The sequence below is a fragment of the Columba livia genome, chromosome 5, assembly GCF_036013475.1.
Source record: "Columba livia isolate bColLiv1 breed racing homer chromosome 5, bColLiv1.pat.W.v2, whole genome shotgun sequence".
In the NCBI taxonomy this organism is placed as follows: domain Eukaryota; kingdom Metazoa; phylum Chordata; class Aves; order Columbiformes; family Columbidae; genus Columba; species Columba livia.
Window position 1 is genome coordinate 68,203,734 of NC_088606.1, and position 18,183 is coordinate 68,221,916.

Here is an 18,183-nt window from a genome sequence, read left to right on the forward strand (position 1 = left end):
GATGGTTTTGGTTGAATGCCTTAACTGTGAGGCTGCCAGGGTGTTCCATGTCCCTGTGGAATGATCCGTGGAGTTCGCATTCCCTCTGCTGAGGGATAAAAACGTGCTCTAGCATGGTGTATGTAGCTCAGGTTGTGCAAATCACGAGGATACTGTAAAATATGGCACTTGACTTTTTTAAAGTTGGGGGGGAAAAATAGCTGTTTCGTACCTAAATCAGCATGCTTTGGACTGGTGGTGGTGTGTGAAGCCTGCATCATCAGCTGGGCATTCCCTCACAGCATGTGTTAAAGGTAGAAACCAGAGCTTCCAGAAAGAAATCGGGCAAAGGGAAGGAGTGGGTTGGGTGTGATCTTCCACCCCACTTTTCCATTTTCTAGAGCGTGTGCAGGGAGGTCTGTATGTTGTTAATGTACTAAAAAAGAAAGGTAGCTGGTGGGAAGGAAGGAAGATCACGCTTGGTGCTTGTAGCCAAAAGCACGTGTGTGACCAGTGTCACCTTCCTGCAGGGCAGGAGCCAAAAGTCCGAAGCTGGTGCTGCGGCAGACGGCTGTCCTGCCACCCGCTGCCTCCACAGCGGCTTCGGCACCCTCCTGTTCACCCCGCGGTGGAGGGACGGGGGATCCTGGCAGCAGCACCCACTCGCAGCTTTGGCCAGACGCTCAGCTGCGTTTGGCCCCGTGGGTGAACGTTCTGTAGCAGCCGGTGATTTTGTTCTCTTGGCGGTTCTGCCTGCAGCACGTTGGTACCTGTTTGGTACCTGACCTGCCTGAGGGGCTGCCGCACGCGTGCCGTAGCTCTGGGTCGTGGTGAGAATGACGCGGTTTGCTCTCCTTGGCACCCATCGCTGGGTGCGGGGGAGAGGCTGTGTGCAGCTCTCCGAGGGAGGAGTGAGGGAAAGAGAAACAAAACAGGCTCGTTGTTTGGTGCCAGTTGAGTTTAGTCTGTTTCTTGGCCCTGGTACTAAATGCAGAACCAGTTGGGAAGGGTCTCTGAGAGGGAGCTTGTGTTTAACGTTTAAAGCCTTTGAAGAGAAATAAAAGCTGTGTTGAATTACACGGAGGCTGGGATTTCTCTAATCCTGGTCTGCAGCTCTGAATCTATAGTAGTGAATCTATAGTGGGTTTGAACAGTGTAGCCGATGTACGCAGACTCCTGGCATTTTTCACTTTAAATACAATTGCTCTCAGAAGACTAATAGAGCATGGCTGCGTAGAGCAGATGGAAGGGGAAGTGAATTGAATTAAATGTGCTGCATGGCCCTCTTCCAACCTGTCATGTAACTGCCCAGAGATGCCTTGTATTCAGGAGCAGGAACAACATAAAGCTCTTCACCTGGTTTGTGGTGGTGTTGGCAAAGGATCTTTGGGACGGTGACAGTGTTGAGATCTACTCCAACAAAGGCTGTGAGGCTGGCACCTCGCTGGCACCCTGAGCCCGTGCCGTCGGGAGCAGAGGAACAAAGGGAACAGACCCACTGCTGAAGATGCCTCCCTTTCTGGTGCTAAAACCAGGTGATGAGCCAGTACTAAGATGGTTGTGGCCGTCTTCATTCCCGGATGGAAGTGCAGGCTTGACGAGTTCCCAGACTGTGCTTTTTGCAGCTTTTCCTCTGCTGACAAATGGAGAGATGGAAGTGAAACACTTCTGTTTCTGTACCTGTTACAGCTGGCGTTGGAGCATCTCGGCACTTCACTTCTGTTGTACTAAGTGTGCAAGGGGGGAAGCTTTGGCTTGCAAAGATGCAGAAGGATCGCGGGCTGAGAGCTTTTGTGATTTGAGCAGCCTTGTTTTCCAAAGCCCTTCTGGGCCTAACTCCTGCAGCTCAAACCTCATCCGCATCCTTTTCCTAGCCACGAATCACCGTGCTCCGGAGGCAAACGTGTTCCCCTGGACGCGCTGCCGCCAGCCTGCCCTGAGCCCGGCTCTGCGCTTGGTGCTCTCGTCACGGCAGACTGGCCCAGAAACCAACTGCACTTTGCAAATACTTCTAGTAACAAAAATGGCTCGTCTGGACCGGTTTCCAGGTGAAAACTAACTTCTAAAAATCCAGGATCCTAGGGATTTCTTAGGAAGTAGGTTGGCTGCAAAGGAAAACAGCTGGATTGACATCTAGGACTGTGGAATTTTGCATTATGTTGCCATCTTTGTACTGAGACAGTCATCTGCACCTGAACATAACTTATTTAGTGCCCTGAAATGGTGCAGTCACAAGGGCCAGGTAAACCTGAGGTTCCAAAGGCAGGCTGTCTTGCTGCCCATTCTATTACTTCAGCTCCAATTCAGGCTCTCCTTCACTGGTCCTCAAAAAAATAAAATCAGTCCAGTTAGTGTATCAGGTGAGATAAGGCACAGGCTTTTGTGTTGCTTCCTAGAAAGAAACCACTAACATGGTGATTTGTAATGTTATTTCCTTGGTGTTGCTGGCGGGGGTTATTCCCTTCACACAAATGTTGTCCCGCGTGTTCCTTGCACACAGAACCGTGTCATATTTCCAGTGTGTGCAGATCTGTGTGTAAGGGAGTTGTCTGAAAGTAGTTTGGATGAAGAAGATGGTCAAACATGAGTAAAATGGCTTGGGCCCTTTGCTTTGGTGATACGAGGAAGTTACCAAGAGTCTCCAGACTCCTGACTCTGGATGCTCCTGTGAAGCGTGATGGCTCTGACGGCCGCAATAGTGCCATCTGTGCTGCTGGTTTTTTTGCTTCATTGTTTTCTTGATTAAACACGCTAATAATTTTCTGCAATGCCAACTCTTCTCCAAGCTTAAGAGTCTCTGTATCATTTAGGGCCCAAGTTCCAGATTTTCGTCCTCGAAGAGCCTTTGACAAATTGTGGCACAGAGAAGTCACCGTGTGTTTGTGCTTCAGGTACAACTTGGTTCTGAAAAGCGTCAAGGGAAGGAAAATGCTTTGATTTTCCAGTTCCTGATCACAGTAATCACTGAAGAGGATGGAGGGGAGCCAGGTCATGTTCTGCTTTGCCTTTCTGACTGGGAAGAGTCTCATGAGGCAGGACCGGGACTTTCTGGGGGAAACTGCTGCTGCTGCCTTGCCCAGCTGTGCCATGACAGCGGTGACCCCTGGGGCTGGAACGCTGCCCCTGCGCAGATCCTTGCTGCAGGCTTCAACGCAGGCTCTGGCAATGGAAGCACTCCCTGAAAGGACGAGTAATAAGTGAAGAATTACTAATGATGTCCAAAGGTGCATCTAGATCAGAAGGTCTGTTTGGACCTCCTTGGTTCCTTCCCTGTGGATGCCTCTGGGCTTACACCTATTTATTGATATATAATCCTTGCCCTCTGCCTGTTACGTGCTGGTCTTGTCCCATTGAGCTCAATTTGTTCAGGGAGAGTGCATTTGGTGTAACTCAAATGCAGGACCAGAAGGAAGGGAAATAGCTGGAACAAAAAGTTACTGGAGCATGTAATATGCTCCAGCAGCTGGCTCCATTTTCATCTTCTAAAAGCGACCTTCTCCCCACACATGTTCTCCTGGGGTCTCAATGAAGTAACGCACGCTGTCTGAATTCCAGACTCCAGGACTGAGCTGTGGTTTTGTCAGGCAAGGTGGTGTTATTTGTACTCCAGATCCCAGCTTAATCCATGAGCACAGCTGAAAAGCAGCCCTGGGTGTTGCGCTGGTAACAAAACCAGTGGCTGCTTCTGGGCACTGGGGATCTTCAGAGAAGCCAAAACTCATCTCAGCGGCTGCTCTGGACAGGGTGATGTGTGGGGGTGTTACCCATGGCTGTGAGTCCTGGAGGCGCTCAAGTGTGTGGAGAGGGGAATGGTGTAAGAAACGGTTGTAGCCAGGCTGGAGCAGCAAGCTGAGGAGGTGAAGCTCGACTTCTGGCTATGCCGCCTGCGTTCGGAGGCAGTTTTGGGAGAGCTGTGTCCCTGGGCAGCCGTGGTGTCGCTGCCCCGAGCTGGCGGGATCAGGAAGGAGCCGTGGTCGTGCCGGTACGTTGGCTTTGCCCGGGGGGTCTGTGGGCCGGTGACCTGCTCGAGCTGCTGAACCTTTCTGTGGGCAGCGGGCACGTTCTAACCTCCCAGCAGGGCTGCATCCTCCTCCTGCTCTGCAACTCTCATGGGCCTCAACAAAGCTTTCCATGTAACTTGAAGAGCACCAGCTACTCTATGATGCACTTCAAATACAAAAACTTCTGACTAAATGCCAGTTTAGCTTCAGGCTCCTACACCATTTGCACCTAATTTATCTGGAGGGGAGCTGGTACAGAAAATGAGCCAATGTTTCTGTTATTTCTGCGCCTAGACTCTGTATGGGGCTCCACTTGGTAGTAAGCTGTGCAGAACACTTCTGCTGGAGGTATTGGGCTCGCTGAGATAGGAACGGAGAGCTGGAACTGCTGTCAAGATTTGATGTTGTTGCCTCCTGCAGTAATTGCTTTGGTAAAGCTTTGGAAACTCAAGTCTCTCCAACTTTATCCAGACGTATTTTCGTCCTTGGCTTGGAGTTTTTTAAATTGATCTATTTATGCAAGAGTTAATTCACTAGTGTGAAATCAGTTTTGATGTGAGTTTTAGGTAGGGAGTTGCTGTGTTGAAATGGATGGTAAATTGTGCCGACGGGCGGAGTGTCTGGCAGCAAGCTGCTTTTTTGCTTTACAGAACAAGGTGTTGTGCCCGAGGGCCGCTGCTGCCTTCCCGGTGCCTGCAAGAGCCAGGATGACCTGGACAAAACCCCTGTGCTCCCAGCCGCCGCGGGCAGGGAACAGGGACCTCCGCAGGCAGGCGACTGTGATGAAGAGGCTTCCGTGTCTCTGAAACAGTCCGTGGTGAGCTCCAGCGCAGGCGGCCGTGCCGCCAGCTCCTCGGGTGACAGCCCACGAGTTAAGCGCTTTCCTAAGGGCTAAGCAATCTGAACTGGAGCGGTTGCTCTGAAAAGCAGAGATTACTGATTCAGTTCAGAAAACTCTACATGTGGGACTGAGAAACACTGAGAAACTGGAGCTTTTCCCACGTTGCAACTTTTATTTCATATAAATAATCCCTCTACATCAGATTTTTCAACTTTTCAGCCTTTGCTCTCACTGTAAAGGAGAAACAGCTAGCCACAGTTTTCTGAAAAACTGCAATCCAGGCACCAACCCAAACGCATTCGAGCAAAGTGTTAATGAGCAGCAACAAGTTATGCTTAGAACAGGCACTGTCAGTGTAGTCCCTTCCCTGGAGCTCGCTACAGACTCAGGCCTTCCTAGGCATCGCTAAGTGCAAAGTTACGTGGATTTGCAGGAGAAAACGGTGGGAATGGGGGAAAAGTGATGGTTCTCCTTTCCAGAACGAGTCTAGGGTGGTAAGATACAGTGACAATGGCACGAATAAGTGCTGGAGCAGGGCAATGTAAAAGCTGCTGTGTGCCTGGCCGTGTGCCCGATGGCTGCCGACGGGCAACGAGTTCTCCATGTGAGGCTGTACCGTGCACGCACCACGAGCGACGCAGCTCTGCTGTGCTGGGAAGGGCTCGGGCTGCCTGCGCCGACACTGAGCTCGCACGCCTGACACAATAATAAATTAAAGAATGAAACAATTGTAAGGTTTTTGAGCCAGTCAGATAATCAGCTTTGAGCAGTGATGGAGAATCTCCAGAACCTGGAGCAGTTTTATCATCTGGCTTTCATCTATCTGTTCTTTCAGCTGTTGGGTAAGTCCAAGTAAACCCAGTCTGGCTTTTGCTGGGGTGACGATGTTTCTACTGATAACACATGAAAGCTGCACACTCTGTTTCTTGATAATGCCTGAGGCCAAGAAATTCTCCTGAGCTTGGGATGCAGAGGAAATTCCCAGGTAGCCCATGAGATAGGTGCTTTTGGATCTAAGTTACGTGGAAAACCAAAATGTTCATCTGTGCAAATATTAGTTTATTAGAACAGAGTACAGTATTTCAGTCCACACGTGCCAACCGTCTCACCAAGGCAGTCTGCCGATTTGGTGAGCAAATGCGTCCCGCAATGAAATCCAGCAAGTCTCCATGCATATGTGTCTGCATGTACGTTTGCTCCTGCATTAAGTTGTAGAGCAACACTTCAAAATGAGCCTGATATCCTCTCTGCTCTGTCATTCACAAGTCGGAAATTCTGTTGTGTTACTCCTTGTCCCTGCCTTCTCCTCACTCAGTAGCCCTGTTTCAGGTAGGTCCTAGTCTGCTGTGAGTCTCTTAGCTGCTGGAAATCCAAGCAGCTGCGATTCTTGCACATTTATGCTTGTAAGTGCTCATGCGGGTTCTTGATTTGGAAGGTTTCTCTTAAGGCCAAGTCAAAATGTCTGTATGGCAGCTTCCAGGGGAACTGCTGCCCTCTTGTTCAAGCACAAGGCTACGAAAGGCACAACCAGGAAGGTGAAAGCATTTGATAGGAAGCCTTAGACCCTCAGCTCCCACTGGGCCTGGGTCCTGCTGCTGACTCCTTCGGGCAGGGCAGTGGAGAAGGAAGATTATTGCGTTTGTGCTGTCCTCCCCCTTGCCCGGCTTGGCACACAGAGCTCCAAGTGTCTCCAGCTACTGTAGCCTTCCTGGCTTTACAAAGTGGGCGAGTGTTTTGCTGGGGTGCGTGCGTACCTGCTCAACCCAGCAGCCATCTTGCTTAGAAAAAAGCCCCCTCCCGATGTGCTGGTTCAGCTGTTTGTGCCCTACACCCCTAACCGGAGGAGGAAAGCGAGCTGTGTGTGGCGGAGACGCCGGGCGGGATGCGAGCACCTGCCCCCACAGCGCAGCTCCAGAACAGCTGCCGTCCGCCTCTGCCAGCACCTCAACCCCCGACAAACCCCGCGCACGAGAGCTGCTCCGAACACTGCTTATTCACCCTCCTACCCAACTACAACGTAACGCCTCTCACCCTGTCTCCTAAAGCTCTGTTGATAGCGAGGGACAGCTCGCACAGCCACTGCCGTCCTCCGGCACAGCTGCTTCCCTGCCGGCCTCTGGGGGGGGCCCAGAAACCTAAACCTTAACTTTAAACATAATTAGTTATTAAATAAAATAAAGTGCATCCAGTAGACATTTCATTGGCTTGCCACACAACTGCAATATAGGCAAAATAAATACAAAAGAGAAGTGGCAGTATGTTCTTTGTAGGTTGGGAGTGTGTGTAGCCTTCCCTGTCCTTTGGCACATGGAGAGGAAAGGGCAATGCCAAAACCAAGCAGGGGTGATGGTGACGGGGGACCCCACGTGTTGTGAGTGGGCGCTGAAGGGCACAGGGAGGATGCTGAAAGCTGATTTCATAGAAGGTCAAAGAGCGAGGACAAGCTCGTGCTCCTCTTCTCATCCACCGCCTTCAGCACGGTGTCCTGTGAAACAAGAGCAGAGACGGCAGCGGGGTTGTCAGTCTGCAGGGAACTGCCGAGCGGTGAATTAAAAGCGCTGGCTGAGTTTCAACCTGACCTTCCTGCGCGGCTGGGGCTGCTGGGGGCCCCAGCACCCACCTGCCAGGTCCCGCGGGAGCAACGGGGGCTCCGCAGCCCAGGGCTGAGCTGGGGGCGCCAGGCTGGACGAAACACCCTCCCAGTCCCCCCCTGCATTAGATACAGCTATAGTCCTTTTGCCTCGAGACCAGCAATCCCTACAGGGCTTTGTGTGTGCTCGGGCAGCACCTGGAGCAGCAAGAGGGGCTGATGTGGGGCAGGGCTTTGCGGCCTCTCTTCTGAAACTTGTGCTGGGGCTGCAGCGCTTGTGGATCAGCCTGAAAACACTAAGCCGAGCCTGGAGCCTTCTGCCCTGCTGCTGCCTTCACACCCAGGTACCTTGATTTGAATTGTGAGAGGCAGACTTTGTGGCTGGGTTGTTGTTGTTTGGTTGTTGTGGTTTGGTTGGGTTTTTTTATCCTGCAGCTGCCAGATGCTCAGGAGCTGCTGAGAATTGCTGAGCTGGCATTTTCCTGCATCCATGTTCAAATCCCCAGATCTGCCTTCGGCTGATGCAGATTTCAGCACCGAAAGCTCACAAGGAAGGGCAGAGGGGCCACGTTAAAAGAAAAACAGATGAAACACCATGAAGGCAGGAGAGGCGATGGTAAGCTTGGCTTGCACAGAAAGGAAACCTCTAAAGGAATCATTTAAGGACACGTACCCAGATATCTAACGAGGAACTGCACTGAAAGCATAGCCACGGCACTGAAATAATCGATGCTATGTGCAGCTGAGACTGCAGGACTGTTGCTGGGGACGTTTTCCACTGTGCTGTCCGTCTCCCGCTGCCGGGGTGCTGGGCCGCAGCAGCGCGGTTCTGGATGGACGCTCCTGCCACGGCCCGGGAAGCAGATCTTCAGAATTGTGCTGCTGGTCCAAACATTTCTAAAAACCTGTTGTACAAGTCTGAACTGACTGCAGACTGACTCTGCTTACCGTTCATCTATCTTACTACTAATGGTTTCCAGTCTCTTTGACAGCCCTGTGCTATTAGTGCTGGTAGACAATTCCCTTCCCTATTTTTACAATGTTATCCGTTCAATACAGACACCTTCCTGCGCACGAGTGATGTAATTCTGCTGCTCCCTCCTGGGGCAGGTCCACACTTCCCAGACAATTTTGTTCTTAGTGGGCACTCGGTCCCGTGAAATACCACAAGGCAAACTCAGCCATGACGGGTAAGGACCATCTCTTAGACACATCATACCAGATTTTCTCACTTAGCTTTTTGAAAACGGATATATATATATATATATATATATACATATATATATATATATCTGCTGTTCCAACATACACCGTTAGGCCAGAAAAAATCAGTAAGATCATGAGTCATCTTCTACCTAGAACATGCCATTGGACATCCCTAATTTAATTTCCATTTGAATTAGAACTGATTTCTTTAAGGGGAAAAAAAATAATCTAATCCTGTCTAGATTTGCCAATGGTAGAAAAATCATCCCTGCAACTCTTGCTGAGGTTAAACACGTAAAGAGAGTCTCTATGGATTCCTGTTGGAGTGGTTTACGACATTGTCACTCTCTAGGGTCTGTTCTCCAGGGCAGAGCAGGAGGAGGATGTCCCTGTGCCCCTTGCGTGGCAGGTGACACCGTGGTACGCTGGACTCCCTTTCCCGTGGGGTTGGCAGGTGCTGAGGTGTGGGCACGCGCTGCCAGCTGGGGGGACAGCAAGCACCGCGGGCGACAAGAGCAGCTCCGCTTTCAACATTTCAAACGGTGACAGCCTGGCTGTCAGAGCCCCGCATTATGTTCAGGCTTGTTAAGCTGAACTAAGTAGCCATAAGGAAACAAGGTGCTCCAGTGACTAGCTGTGGTCAAAGTGGCAACTGCTTCTAACAGTTCCTTGTCTGCTCAAGTCACCCCAACAAACTAAAGAAGGGACAGAAAATGTTGCAAAGTGCCAGAGAGCTTTAGGAGCCAAGAGCCTACGTTTCCACATGGGCTGTGTACGCTCATTTTTGGGGTGTCAGCGAAAGCATCTGCGTTGCAGCAGCCCCAACTTTGACAGGGCCATACACAACTTTGTCGTCACCCTGACGCTGTCCCTGCCAAAGCACGCTGGGCGGGCCAGCCCGGGGGTGACGGGCCCTGCCCCAACACGGCACGCTTCCAAGTCCTCTGGCCACCTTGCCCTCATCTTCCTGTATCTATTCAGGGGCTTCTTCAATACGTTGACTCTTGCACCAGAGTTTTCTGGCTTGAATGTTTCTTCTCCCTCAGTGCTGTTTGCCACCCCGCTGTATTTACACAGATCACAACTCCAGCACTTTCTGCCTTCATCTCGCTAGACTAAACAACCATCCCCTGAACACCCCTGGAGTCCTTCCCTGGGTTGCTTCAGCTCCAGTACATTTCTCTTGAACCACATAATCCCTGTGTTTTCCCATGTTGTGCCCTGGGAGAGGTTTCCGTCACTCCAGAGCATGAACATCACCGCATCGCTCCCTGTATTCAGCCATCGTGCTCCCAACTCCGCACGAGGACACTAAGCTCTCCACTCATGGTGGTACGTGGTGCTCTGGGCATCTGAAACGCCCGTTGTGTGACGGTGGGTCTGGGAGGTGACGTGGGCAGCAGGAAGGACCAGCGAGGCCCACCGTTCAAGTCAAGCCCTTGGGACCTCACTCTGCCGATCCTGAGCCAACTTCTAGACATAAGAGCAGATGGGACGTTGTCATCTCCTGAACCTTGAGGAAGCTGGTGGGTTCTCTGGCAGCTCTGTAACTGCACGGGGAAGCGTTGGTTTCTGCTTGTCCTGCTTCCCGCACCAACCTTTAGTGCCGGTTTGCATCAGAAAGCCGACCCCTGCCGACCTCTGCGGCACACAGGCCCCGCCGGCCCCGCCGGCCCCGCGCCCGCTGACGTCAGCCCGACCCGCCAGGTCAGGTCCCTGGAGCTGCTCTGGAAATCTACCCCAGCTGCATTTTCTCTAAAGACGTTACGATTAATTTTCTCAAGAGAATTCAGGGAAAAGCTTCTGTGGTTTTTGTGTATCGTTTACTTCTCTGTGACTTGTTGGACATTCTCCAGGGATTCCAGTCCTGCACTTTGGGTAAATATTTATTCCTTGTTATTTGAAGCAAAGGATAAAAGCCCCACCACACTCTGCACAGCATCTCCAGCCGGTTTGAAGGTGATGGAGATTTTTAGTGCCATAAATAGACATCAGCAGTGGAAGCTGTGGAAGCCACACGGTGGCCGCTCGCTGCAAGGAGCTGCTGTTGTGCAGGGATGGACGAGCAGCATCGCGGCGGGGAGGCAGATCCGGCCGTCACCGCGGGGCGACAGGGCCCCCGCACCCAGGAGCAGGGCAGGGCAGAGCACGGTGTCATCGCCCATTGCTGACAGCTGTTATCTGCCATGCTCTGCGCTGCCTGAGCTCCATGGACAGAGGGCACGGCCCTGGCGCCAGGTGAAGTGAGCCTGTTACAGGATTTTCCACTTCATTTACATTCCTTTTGGAGTTGATAGGTTGTATTTTGCAAAATCATAGCATCTGTTTCAAAGCTGATTTTCCAAAAATTGCACTGTATCAAAACTGAATCACCAGTATTTAAAAACATAACATCAAAATTTTCTGTTTTGAAAAGGTTTAACGAGGGCTCCAGTCTGCGTTTTATAAAACATGAGGTGTCGAAGCAGACCCATTTCTGGTACAGGCAAGGCAGTTGTCAAATCTGTATTTTTGCACAGGGGAAAAAATGATTTCCTTTGGAAGTTACGTGCTACCCCGGCAGGGAATCCCCAACCAGTCTTGATAGCCCATGGCAGTGCATCCCTCCAGGCGCTTCTTGATGCTGGTCATATCTCACGTGCGTTCCAGTTACAATAAGCATCTTCCTTTATTGCTACGAGCTCTCTGTCCTCCAACACAGTAGCTGTTCAAACTCTGTATAATTTAGATTCTCGGCACAGACTTGGCTCATGTTTTCTACCAGGCACTCCAGGTCATTCCCTGGCCACTTGTTCCATGGACACAAAGCAGCGCAAAGCTTTCCAGCTGGTCTGGATTTACCAAGCCAGAGCTGCTTGGTACCTCCTGTAGGCTCGCCTAACAACAACCCATTTACCTTGCCACATAAATCCTCATCCACAGAGAACTTGCGTTACTGTTGTTGGCGCACCGCAGGGTGAGAAACGCCCCCTCCCTCCCCTGCTGCAGCGCAGAATTTGTCATTGTGCTGCCCTGCCGCCAGCTCCACAGTCAGAACAGGCGTCTGCAGCTCCCTGCGAGCACCAACTGTTCCAAACTACACGCGAGCTCCCAGCCCACAGCCTCCTAAACTGGATTAGGGGCCATTCACTCAGGACTGCCTGTTCCTTAAAGACTGTGCTCCAGCCGTGAGAGGCAGAAAATAATTAAGATGGTTTGGGCACCTGAATTCATGGTACTAGACGCAAAAGGAATAAATAGCACTTTGAATTTTTCATTCTAACAAAGAGGCGCAGCTCTCTGTTTAACACTTGATCTTGTTGCTCTCCTAGCTCCCTGAGTGATGCTCTTTTCCTGGTTCTTGCTCAACCTAGCTCTGCCTGATAATGCTGCACTTTTGATCAGCCAGGCTGAAAAGGCACGATCATTAGCTTGTCTCCTGTGGCCACATTCACCACGGGACTCCAGCAGTCGTCCTGATGTTTCCCTCCAGGACAGCGACACCTCTAAGTCCCTGTGTGGGCCACAGGCAGCGGCTTTGCTGGTTTCCTGCGGGTTGTGCTTCAGCCAGTCCTCACCCCGAAGCAGCACCGGGAGTCAGCTGGCTCAATAAACCAGAAAAAACAAATAGGAAAATCCTGCCAAGGGTTCAAACGCGCCTCAAATGGGGCAATTCTGAGGGATCTGGTTCCAAAGAATTGCTGTGAAATAACACTTCAGGGAGAATTACATGAAAATAGAGCTTTGCAGCTTTTTACACAGAGCGTGGTCCACAACTGCTCTGTCTGCAGAGCGCCAGGAGACAGAAGCCGAGGGAGAAGGGAAGCGAGTGTCGCCAGCCAGTGGTTATTTCTGACTGCCATCTGTGCCACTGTGCAGCCTGCCACGTTGATTTGGGGACTTCAAAGCAACAGCAGGAATAGACACAAGACCTTTTCGCTACAAACATGCTGACAACTTAACTGACTTGAGCCAAACGAGCTGTTGCTTTTCTGGTGGCTGTTGTTGTAATCGCTGCTGTTTGTCGCTCCTGGGAGCCCTGCTGTCAGCCGCGCACATGAACCGCTCTGCTGTGCTGAGCCAGGGCTACAGAAACCCAGCTCCCGCATTTTTCCTGCCTGCCAAGGGAAGTTCCTGACAAATTAGACACAGAGAGCAGACAGTTAAAGACAGGTCCCTCTGTCTGCCTCCTGGCTCTTCTCCCCACTACAAATAAATCATGGCAGAAATCACTCTGTCTGCAAACGATCGTGTTTGGGAAAGCCAGCCCTGACAACAGCCTGTCAGCGCTGCAAAGGGAGAGGCCAAATTGCTTTCTGGTGACTTGAGCAGACAGGAGGTGACAACGATGCCCCAGACCATCGTCGCAGCCAAGCAGCACTCACGCGCTCAATCCTCAAGTGCTCTTGCAGGTGATGGAATGAAAAAAAACCCACCAGGAGCACCCCATTGCTGGGATGGGGGACACCAAGTGCTGCTCCGGCCCAGCCCCGCGCCGCTGCGGGTGCCCTGCCAGTGGTCTCTGATGCCAAGCGCGTAGTTTAGGCACACCTGGAAACTCAGCTTAAACTGCTTGGGAAAGAGAGGCAAATGAGGCAGGAACACGCTCTCTTGGAGGGGCACGATCTGGGAAAATGAGCATTGCAGATAGGAAGGAGATAGATCGGAAGGCAGGCGGGATGAAACGGCAGAGGGTAACTGGGACGCCAGTTAAACACTCCTTTTCCCCCAGCATCACTACACTTGGTGTTTCCCAAACAATAAATACTTCCAGAGAGCAACACCGGCCTCAAGCTCTGCCTTAGCCAAACCGGTATACCAGTGCTTAAGCGCAAACACCAGGTTAGGTCACCTTCTCTTCTCCAAGACATAAACCCATGTTTATAACTGAGCCTGCGGTAAGGAATTCAGCGAGGAGTGATGAGCGAAGAGCCACGCTCAAGTGGACTCAGGGCCCGATTAGCAAACCATAGGAATCTCCATTGCTGAGATGAAAATGGGCTACTGTAATTTATTGTTTCCTCTTAGTCGGTGTCTAATTAAAGTTATCCTGAGTGAGAAAAGTAGTCATTAATTCCTTCATCCTCTGGGGGCATTTTTGGTAGATTGGAGAGGCACGGCCTGGACAGCAAACTCCTGCTCTGTGCATCCAAGCATCTCTTAACGTTTTCATAAATGCTGATGGAATTAATTTCCTTCACTTGAAGGAATTTTAGTTCAAGCATGGAACCAGCTCCTGCTGCTTCTTGGTGTTTTGTCTTTTTTTAAATAGCTGTACCACTTGTGCTTCTCCAAGCCTTTTGTATAGTATCGGATTATAGTGAAAGTCTTTTGTTAGCAGCTTAACCACATCATCCCTAAGCTCATTTATGCCTCTGGGATGAATACTGAGCAATACCCAGTGACAAGCTGCTGGGTCAGGGCCTGAAGAAAACGCTGCTGAAACCAGGGAAAGGCGCTTGGGGGGGGTGGCTTTGAGCAGCTAATTGCCTTTGAGCAGCTAATTGCCTCAAGTGCCCACTCACGGAATATCACTGCTGCCTCTCTACTTAAAGGCTAGAACCAGGAGTATCCTGAGAGTGATTCAGGCGACAGACAACCTGGATTGTGTTCTGGAAGCGCTCATCCCTCCTTCCAAGAGAAAGGAAGCCCAGATCTTCAGCTGGGTGCCTCTGTGCTCAGCCCGAGTTAGGTGGAGTGAATTCCAACCTGACTGCCGAACCTGGTGGCAGGATCACATCCCGACTTTCCCGTCTGATCTGTGGGTGTGACGCCCTGACCAGTGTCTGACAGTGCCTGGAAAGAACATCTCTTGCAAAGGTAACTGCCCAAGAGCCCCTACACTCCCTCCTTGTCCCTTCCTCCTAATTTCTACCTTATTTTTCTGCCTGTCATACTTTGTTCTCTCTCTTGGCCTTTCTCGTTCTGCATTTGCCTTTCTCGAAGAAACTTCTCTGCTTGAGTAAAACCTGGAGCATTGCTACATAACCAGATCTGTTCTTCCTCCTTTCTGTCTGGTCAACAGGTCTTTTCAACAGCAACCGTCTTGCCCTTTGTATTTATGCACTGACTTCACATGAGTGTTACTACACGAACAATTCAAAGTGCAGTCAGCCTTCTTCAAACTACTGTCCACGAGCTGGGCCGCTACAGCTTTGCAAGTGTTTTGGGAAAGGGACTGTGCTGCCCTCAAGTTATTCTAGTTGTGGTCACCCTGGAGAAGGAAATACATTAATCCCACTGTCCCGGGGTTCTCCCTTCCAGGAACAATTTCAGTGTGTGCCCTAACTAACGTGTGTCATCAACCAGACTCAGCAGTCCAGCTTTCTGTCCAAATTTTCCTGACTTTCAGTTGTTTCTCCATCCACTCCAGGGCAGGTCTTTGTGACGCACAGATTTAAACTACCTGAGGGACTCACATCACTGTTCATGAACATTTCTGGATAGTTACCTGGTGTGATGCCATAATGGGCACAGAAGATGGGAGTTGTGGACCTCTACTAGAGCTGAGTGCATTAATAGGATAACAAACACACCCTGGGAGTGGGATCAGGAACTCACCTTCTGTCTCAGGCAAGCCAGTGCAATCTTCGCTAGTTGAGAGCAACCCCACTGTCCTTGTCCTTGCAATCCTCAGGCTGCTCCCCTTCCCCGGGCTGTGACTTTGCCATGTCCTGCTCAGACACACCAGTCTGGTCAGAGCTGGCTTTGCCTGGGGGCAAAGGCTCTCCGCTGCGGTCAGTGCCTCCAGCATCTTCACCTCCCTGCAGTGCAAGTGTCTGCTCCTGAAGAGCAGCATCTTGGGTCACTTCCTCCCTTCTTTTTCTCCCCAGCTGTCCTTGATCTGCATGCAGTCCATCTCCTGCTGCTGTGTCCAGCTTTCCTCCGTGGCTGTTTGAAGCGTCCTCAGCAGACTCCTGTTCTGAAGCTGTGTTTTTCTCTAAGCCAGCTCCATCTAAATTCTCTTCCCCAGGCAATGAGAAGGTCTCCTCACTGCCACGCCTGGTGGCTTGTACAGAAGCCGTGCTGTTAGCGCCCTCCTGCTCCTGGGACACATCAGCAGTGCCAGGCTTCCCACTGGCTTCTTCCCCAACACTGTCCTTGCTGGGCTCAGGCCCTGGCTCTGAGTCACCTGTGCTGGCCACAGACACCTCTGTGCTGCAGCCCTTGGCTCCTCGCTGCTCCTCCTTCTGGCCATCGTGGGTAGACTGGACCTTTCCGCTCTGTAGCCTTTGTGATGAGGAGGCCCCATGATCTTGGAGGCCTGACTGTTTCACCTTCTCCCCCAGCTCAGCTGTGCAGTTCTCTTCCGCGCCCTCATCGCCTCTGCTCTTCCTCAGGCTCCTCTGAGAGAAGGAGGAAATATTTAATTCAGCTCATTAAAATACCAGTATATGGTATTCCTCGTCTATCACGGCTCTCAGAACTTGAGGAAAAATTTGCAGAGGCCATTAAAAGGCGTAAAAGGATGTTGGTGGAGCAAAAGTGTTCAGGGACCAGAATAAGTGGGCTGGTTGTGCTGACAGAGGGTCAATGCAGCAAGCGAAGCTGCTCTCACATCCTGCCATCTGCAGAGTGCTAATGAGTGGTTCGTTTACCCCAGCTCGGCACTGGCTGAGAGCCTCCAACCTTCTGACAGTGCACGCTCAGAGAAAACTCAGCAGCCAGCCTTGAACTCATGAGCTCACCTGGCTGTCAAGGTCATCCTTCGGAAAAGACGTGTCCTCGCCTTCTTTTGCATCCCATCTGTCAAGGGAAGGGAGACAAAAAAATCAATCAGAATTTAGGCCTTCAAGCTCTCCTATGGCAAAGGCACCCCCTGCCTGCCACCTGGGTGGGAACTTCCCCCAGGCCCATGCATTCCTTGTCCAAGCCCCTTGACGGGGCAACAAGAGATAAAGGGGCAGGCAGAACCAGTCCAGTTCCTTCTGGCATTTGTAAAGCACTCTGCCCGTCCAGAGACACTCATCTGAGACCACTGTATCTTAATGAACTGGTGGTTGTAATTCTGAACGTAATGAAAACATAAAATCCAATTGCCAGAACAGACAGTTGTCGTTAGACTAATAAGATATACACTTTGCTCATGCTGATGTCTGCCACAGTCTTGTCCTGCTTGCCTGACAGTGCCCAAGGGTCCCAGATCTCCACAATGGCAGATGCAGAAAGTGAAGGATAAAATTGCTTTGAAGTACCTCGGGAGGCTGGAGACGTGGACATGTGCAAGAACTGCCACCAGGATCAGCCTGGAGGTCCAGCCTGCCCAGGCTCTCTTCCCCTCCCAGCATCACTAGCAGATGCTTAGGGCAGAGTTTGGAAAGAGGGCAAGTGCATTTAACACCCCCCTGTACCCTACCCAGCTTCCAGAAATGTGCAGCTCCGGGATTTCCTGAGAGATGGTATCTCTGTGTTGAGTCATGCCCAGTAGACAGTCTCATCCAAGGATCTGTGTAAGTGCATTTCGACCCCATAATAAATTTGCAGCAGCTACAACATCCTGTGCCAAAGAGGGCCACAGCTTGGTTAAAGGCTGCACGATGAGCTGGTTTCTTTTGATTGTTTGAATTTGCAAGGGTGAATATAAATTTGAATTTGCCCATGCAGTGCTACTGGGCAGGGAGGGGTCGTAGTAACCTTGACCTTTTTAGATGTGTGTCTAAGTTATACCACACACATTTTGTATATATATATACACATGTATATTATATACATATTTCTCCCTACCCCCATACTCTTGAAACACGTGCAAATGTGTGTGAGATTTAATTCTCCTCTAGACAGACTCCGCTGGGTTTACTGGCCTCTTCATTTGGCAAAATTGGGCCAAGACACAAAAACCGAAGATGCACACCGAGCTGACTGTAGAGTCAGGCATTCCCACAGGCAAATGTGTTACAGTGACCCCATGTGCCCTCGTGAAAATTATGTAGGAATTACCATCACAGGCTCCACATTCACACTAATCACACTAAGCTGCTTCACGCTGTCTTTTTATCTAGCAAAGTCCTCAGGGCAGAAGCAAATAGCATTTGCAAGCACTTTCAAGGCTCTCTCAAAGCGTAGAGCCAGGTCTGGGTAGAAAAAAGTCCGTCTGCAGAGCTGATCAGAGCCGGCGTCAGGTGTCAGCGCGGGCGCCCTCGGGACCGGCTCCCTGTGCGCCCAGCAGCCGCGCGGGTGGCACAGCCAGCAGTGCTTCCCTGCCTGCGCCAGCACGGCCCAGCTCCTGCAGAGCCTGCCCTGCACAGACACCCCACGGGCCTCAGGACAGCCAAAACTGGCCAGACAGCAAGGCTAAAATATTCAGCATCTCCACCCGACATGTTCCTCCCCCCCATCATTACTGCTCACACCGAGTGTGCTATTCATCGCTAACATGCAAGGAGAACACTCAGCACATTCCCTAGCACATTAATGCTGTCCAGGACAGACACTCATATAGGAACTTGGCTCCAACTCCTTTCTGGGGTAAAGCGCTGCTGGAAGCCACTACCAGATGCCCCAAATGGGTCTGATCAACTGCCCCTGAGTGGCCTGCACTTAAACAGGAGGGGAGTCTCTAAGTGGTAAAGGCAGACCCAAGTGAAGGT

At 51.1% G+C, this 18,183-nt stretch overlaps 1 protein-coding gene across 6 annotated transcripts in view; it reads right to left on the bottom strand.

Moving 5' to 3' along the window:
• Positions 1-5,859: 5,859 nt before the first annotated feature.
• The window catches only part of CCDC9B (coiled-coil domain containing 9B), a 47,476-nt gene continuing 35,152 nt past the window's right edge, over positions 5,860-18,183 (bottom strand). For all 6 annotated transcript variants that reach the window (XM_065066409.1, XM_065066410.1, XM_021297747.2 and 3 more), the window contains 3 exons: positions 16,285-16,342; positions 15,158-15,942; positions 5,860-7,306 (listed from right to left, as the gene is read on the bottom strand). In XM_065066409.1, the coding sequence (XP_064922481.1) occupies positions 15,190-15,942; positions 16,285-16,342 (811 nt within the window). In that variant the 3' untranslated portion in view covers positions 5,860-7,306; positions 15,158-15,189. The remainder of the gene's footprint in view (positions 7,307-15,157; positions 15,943-16,284; positions 16,343-18,183) is intronic.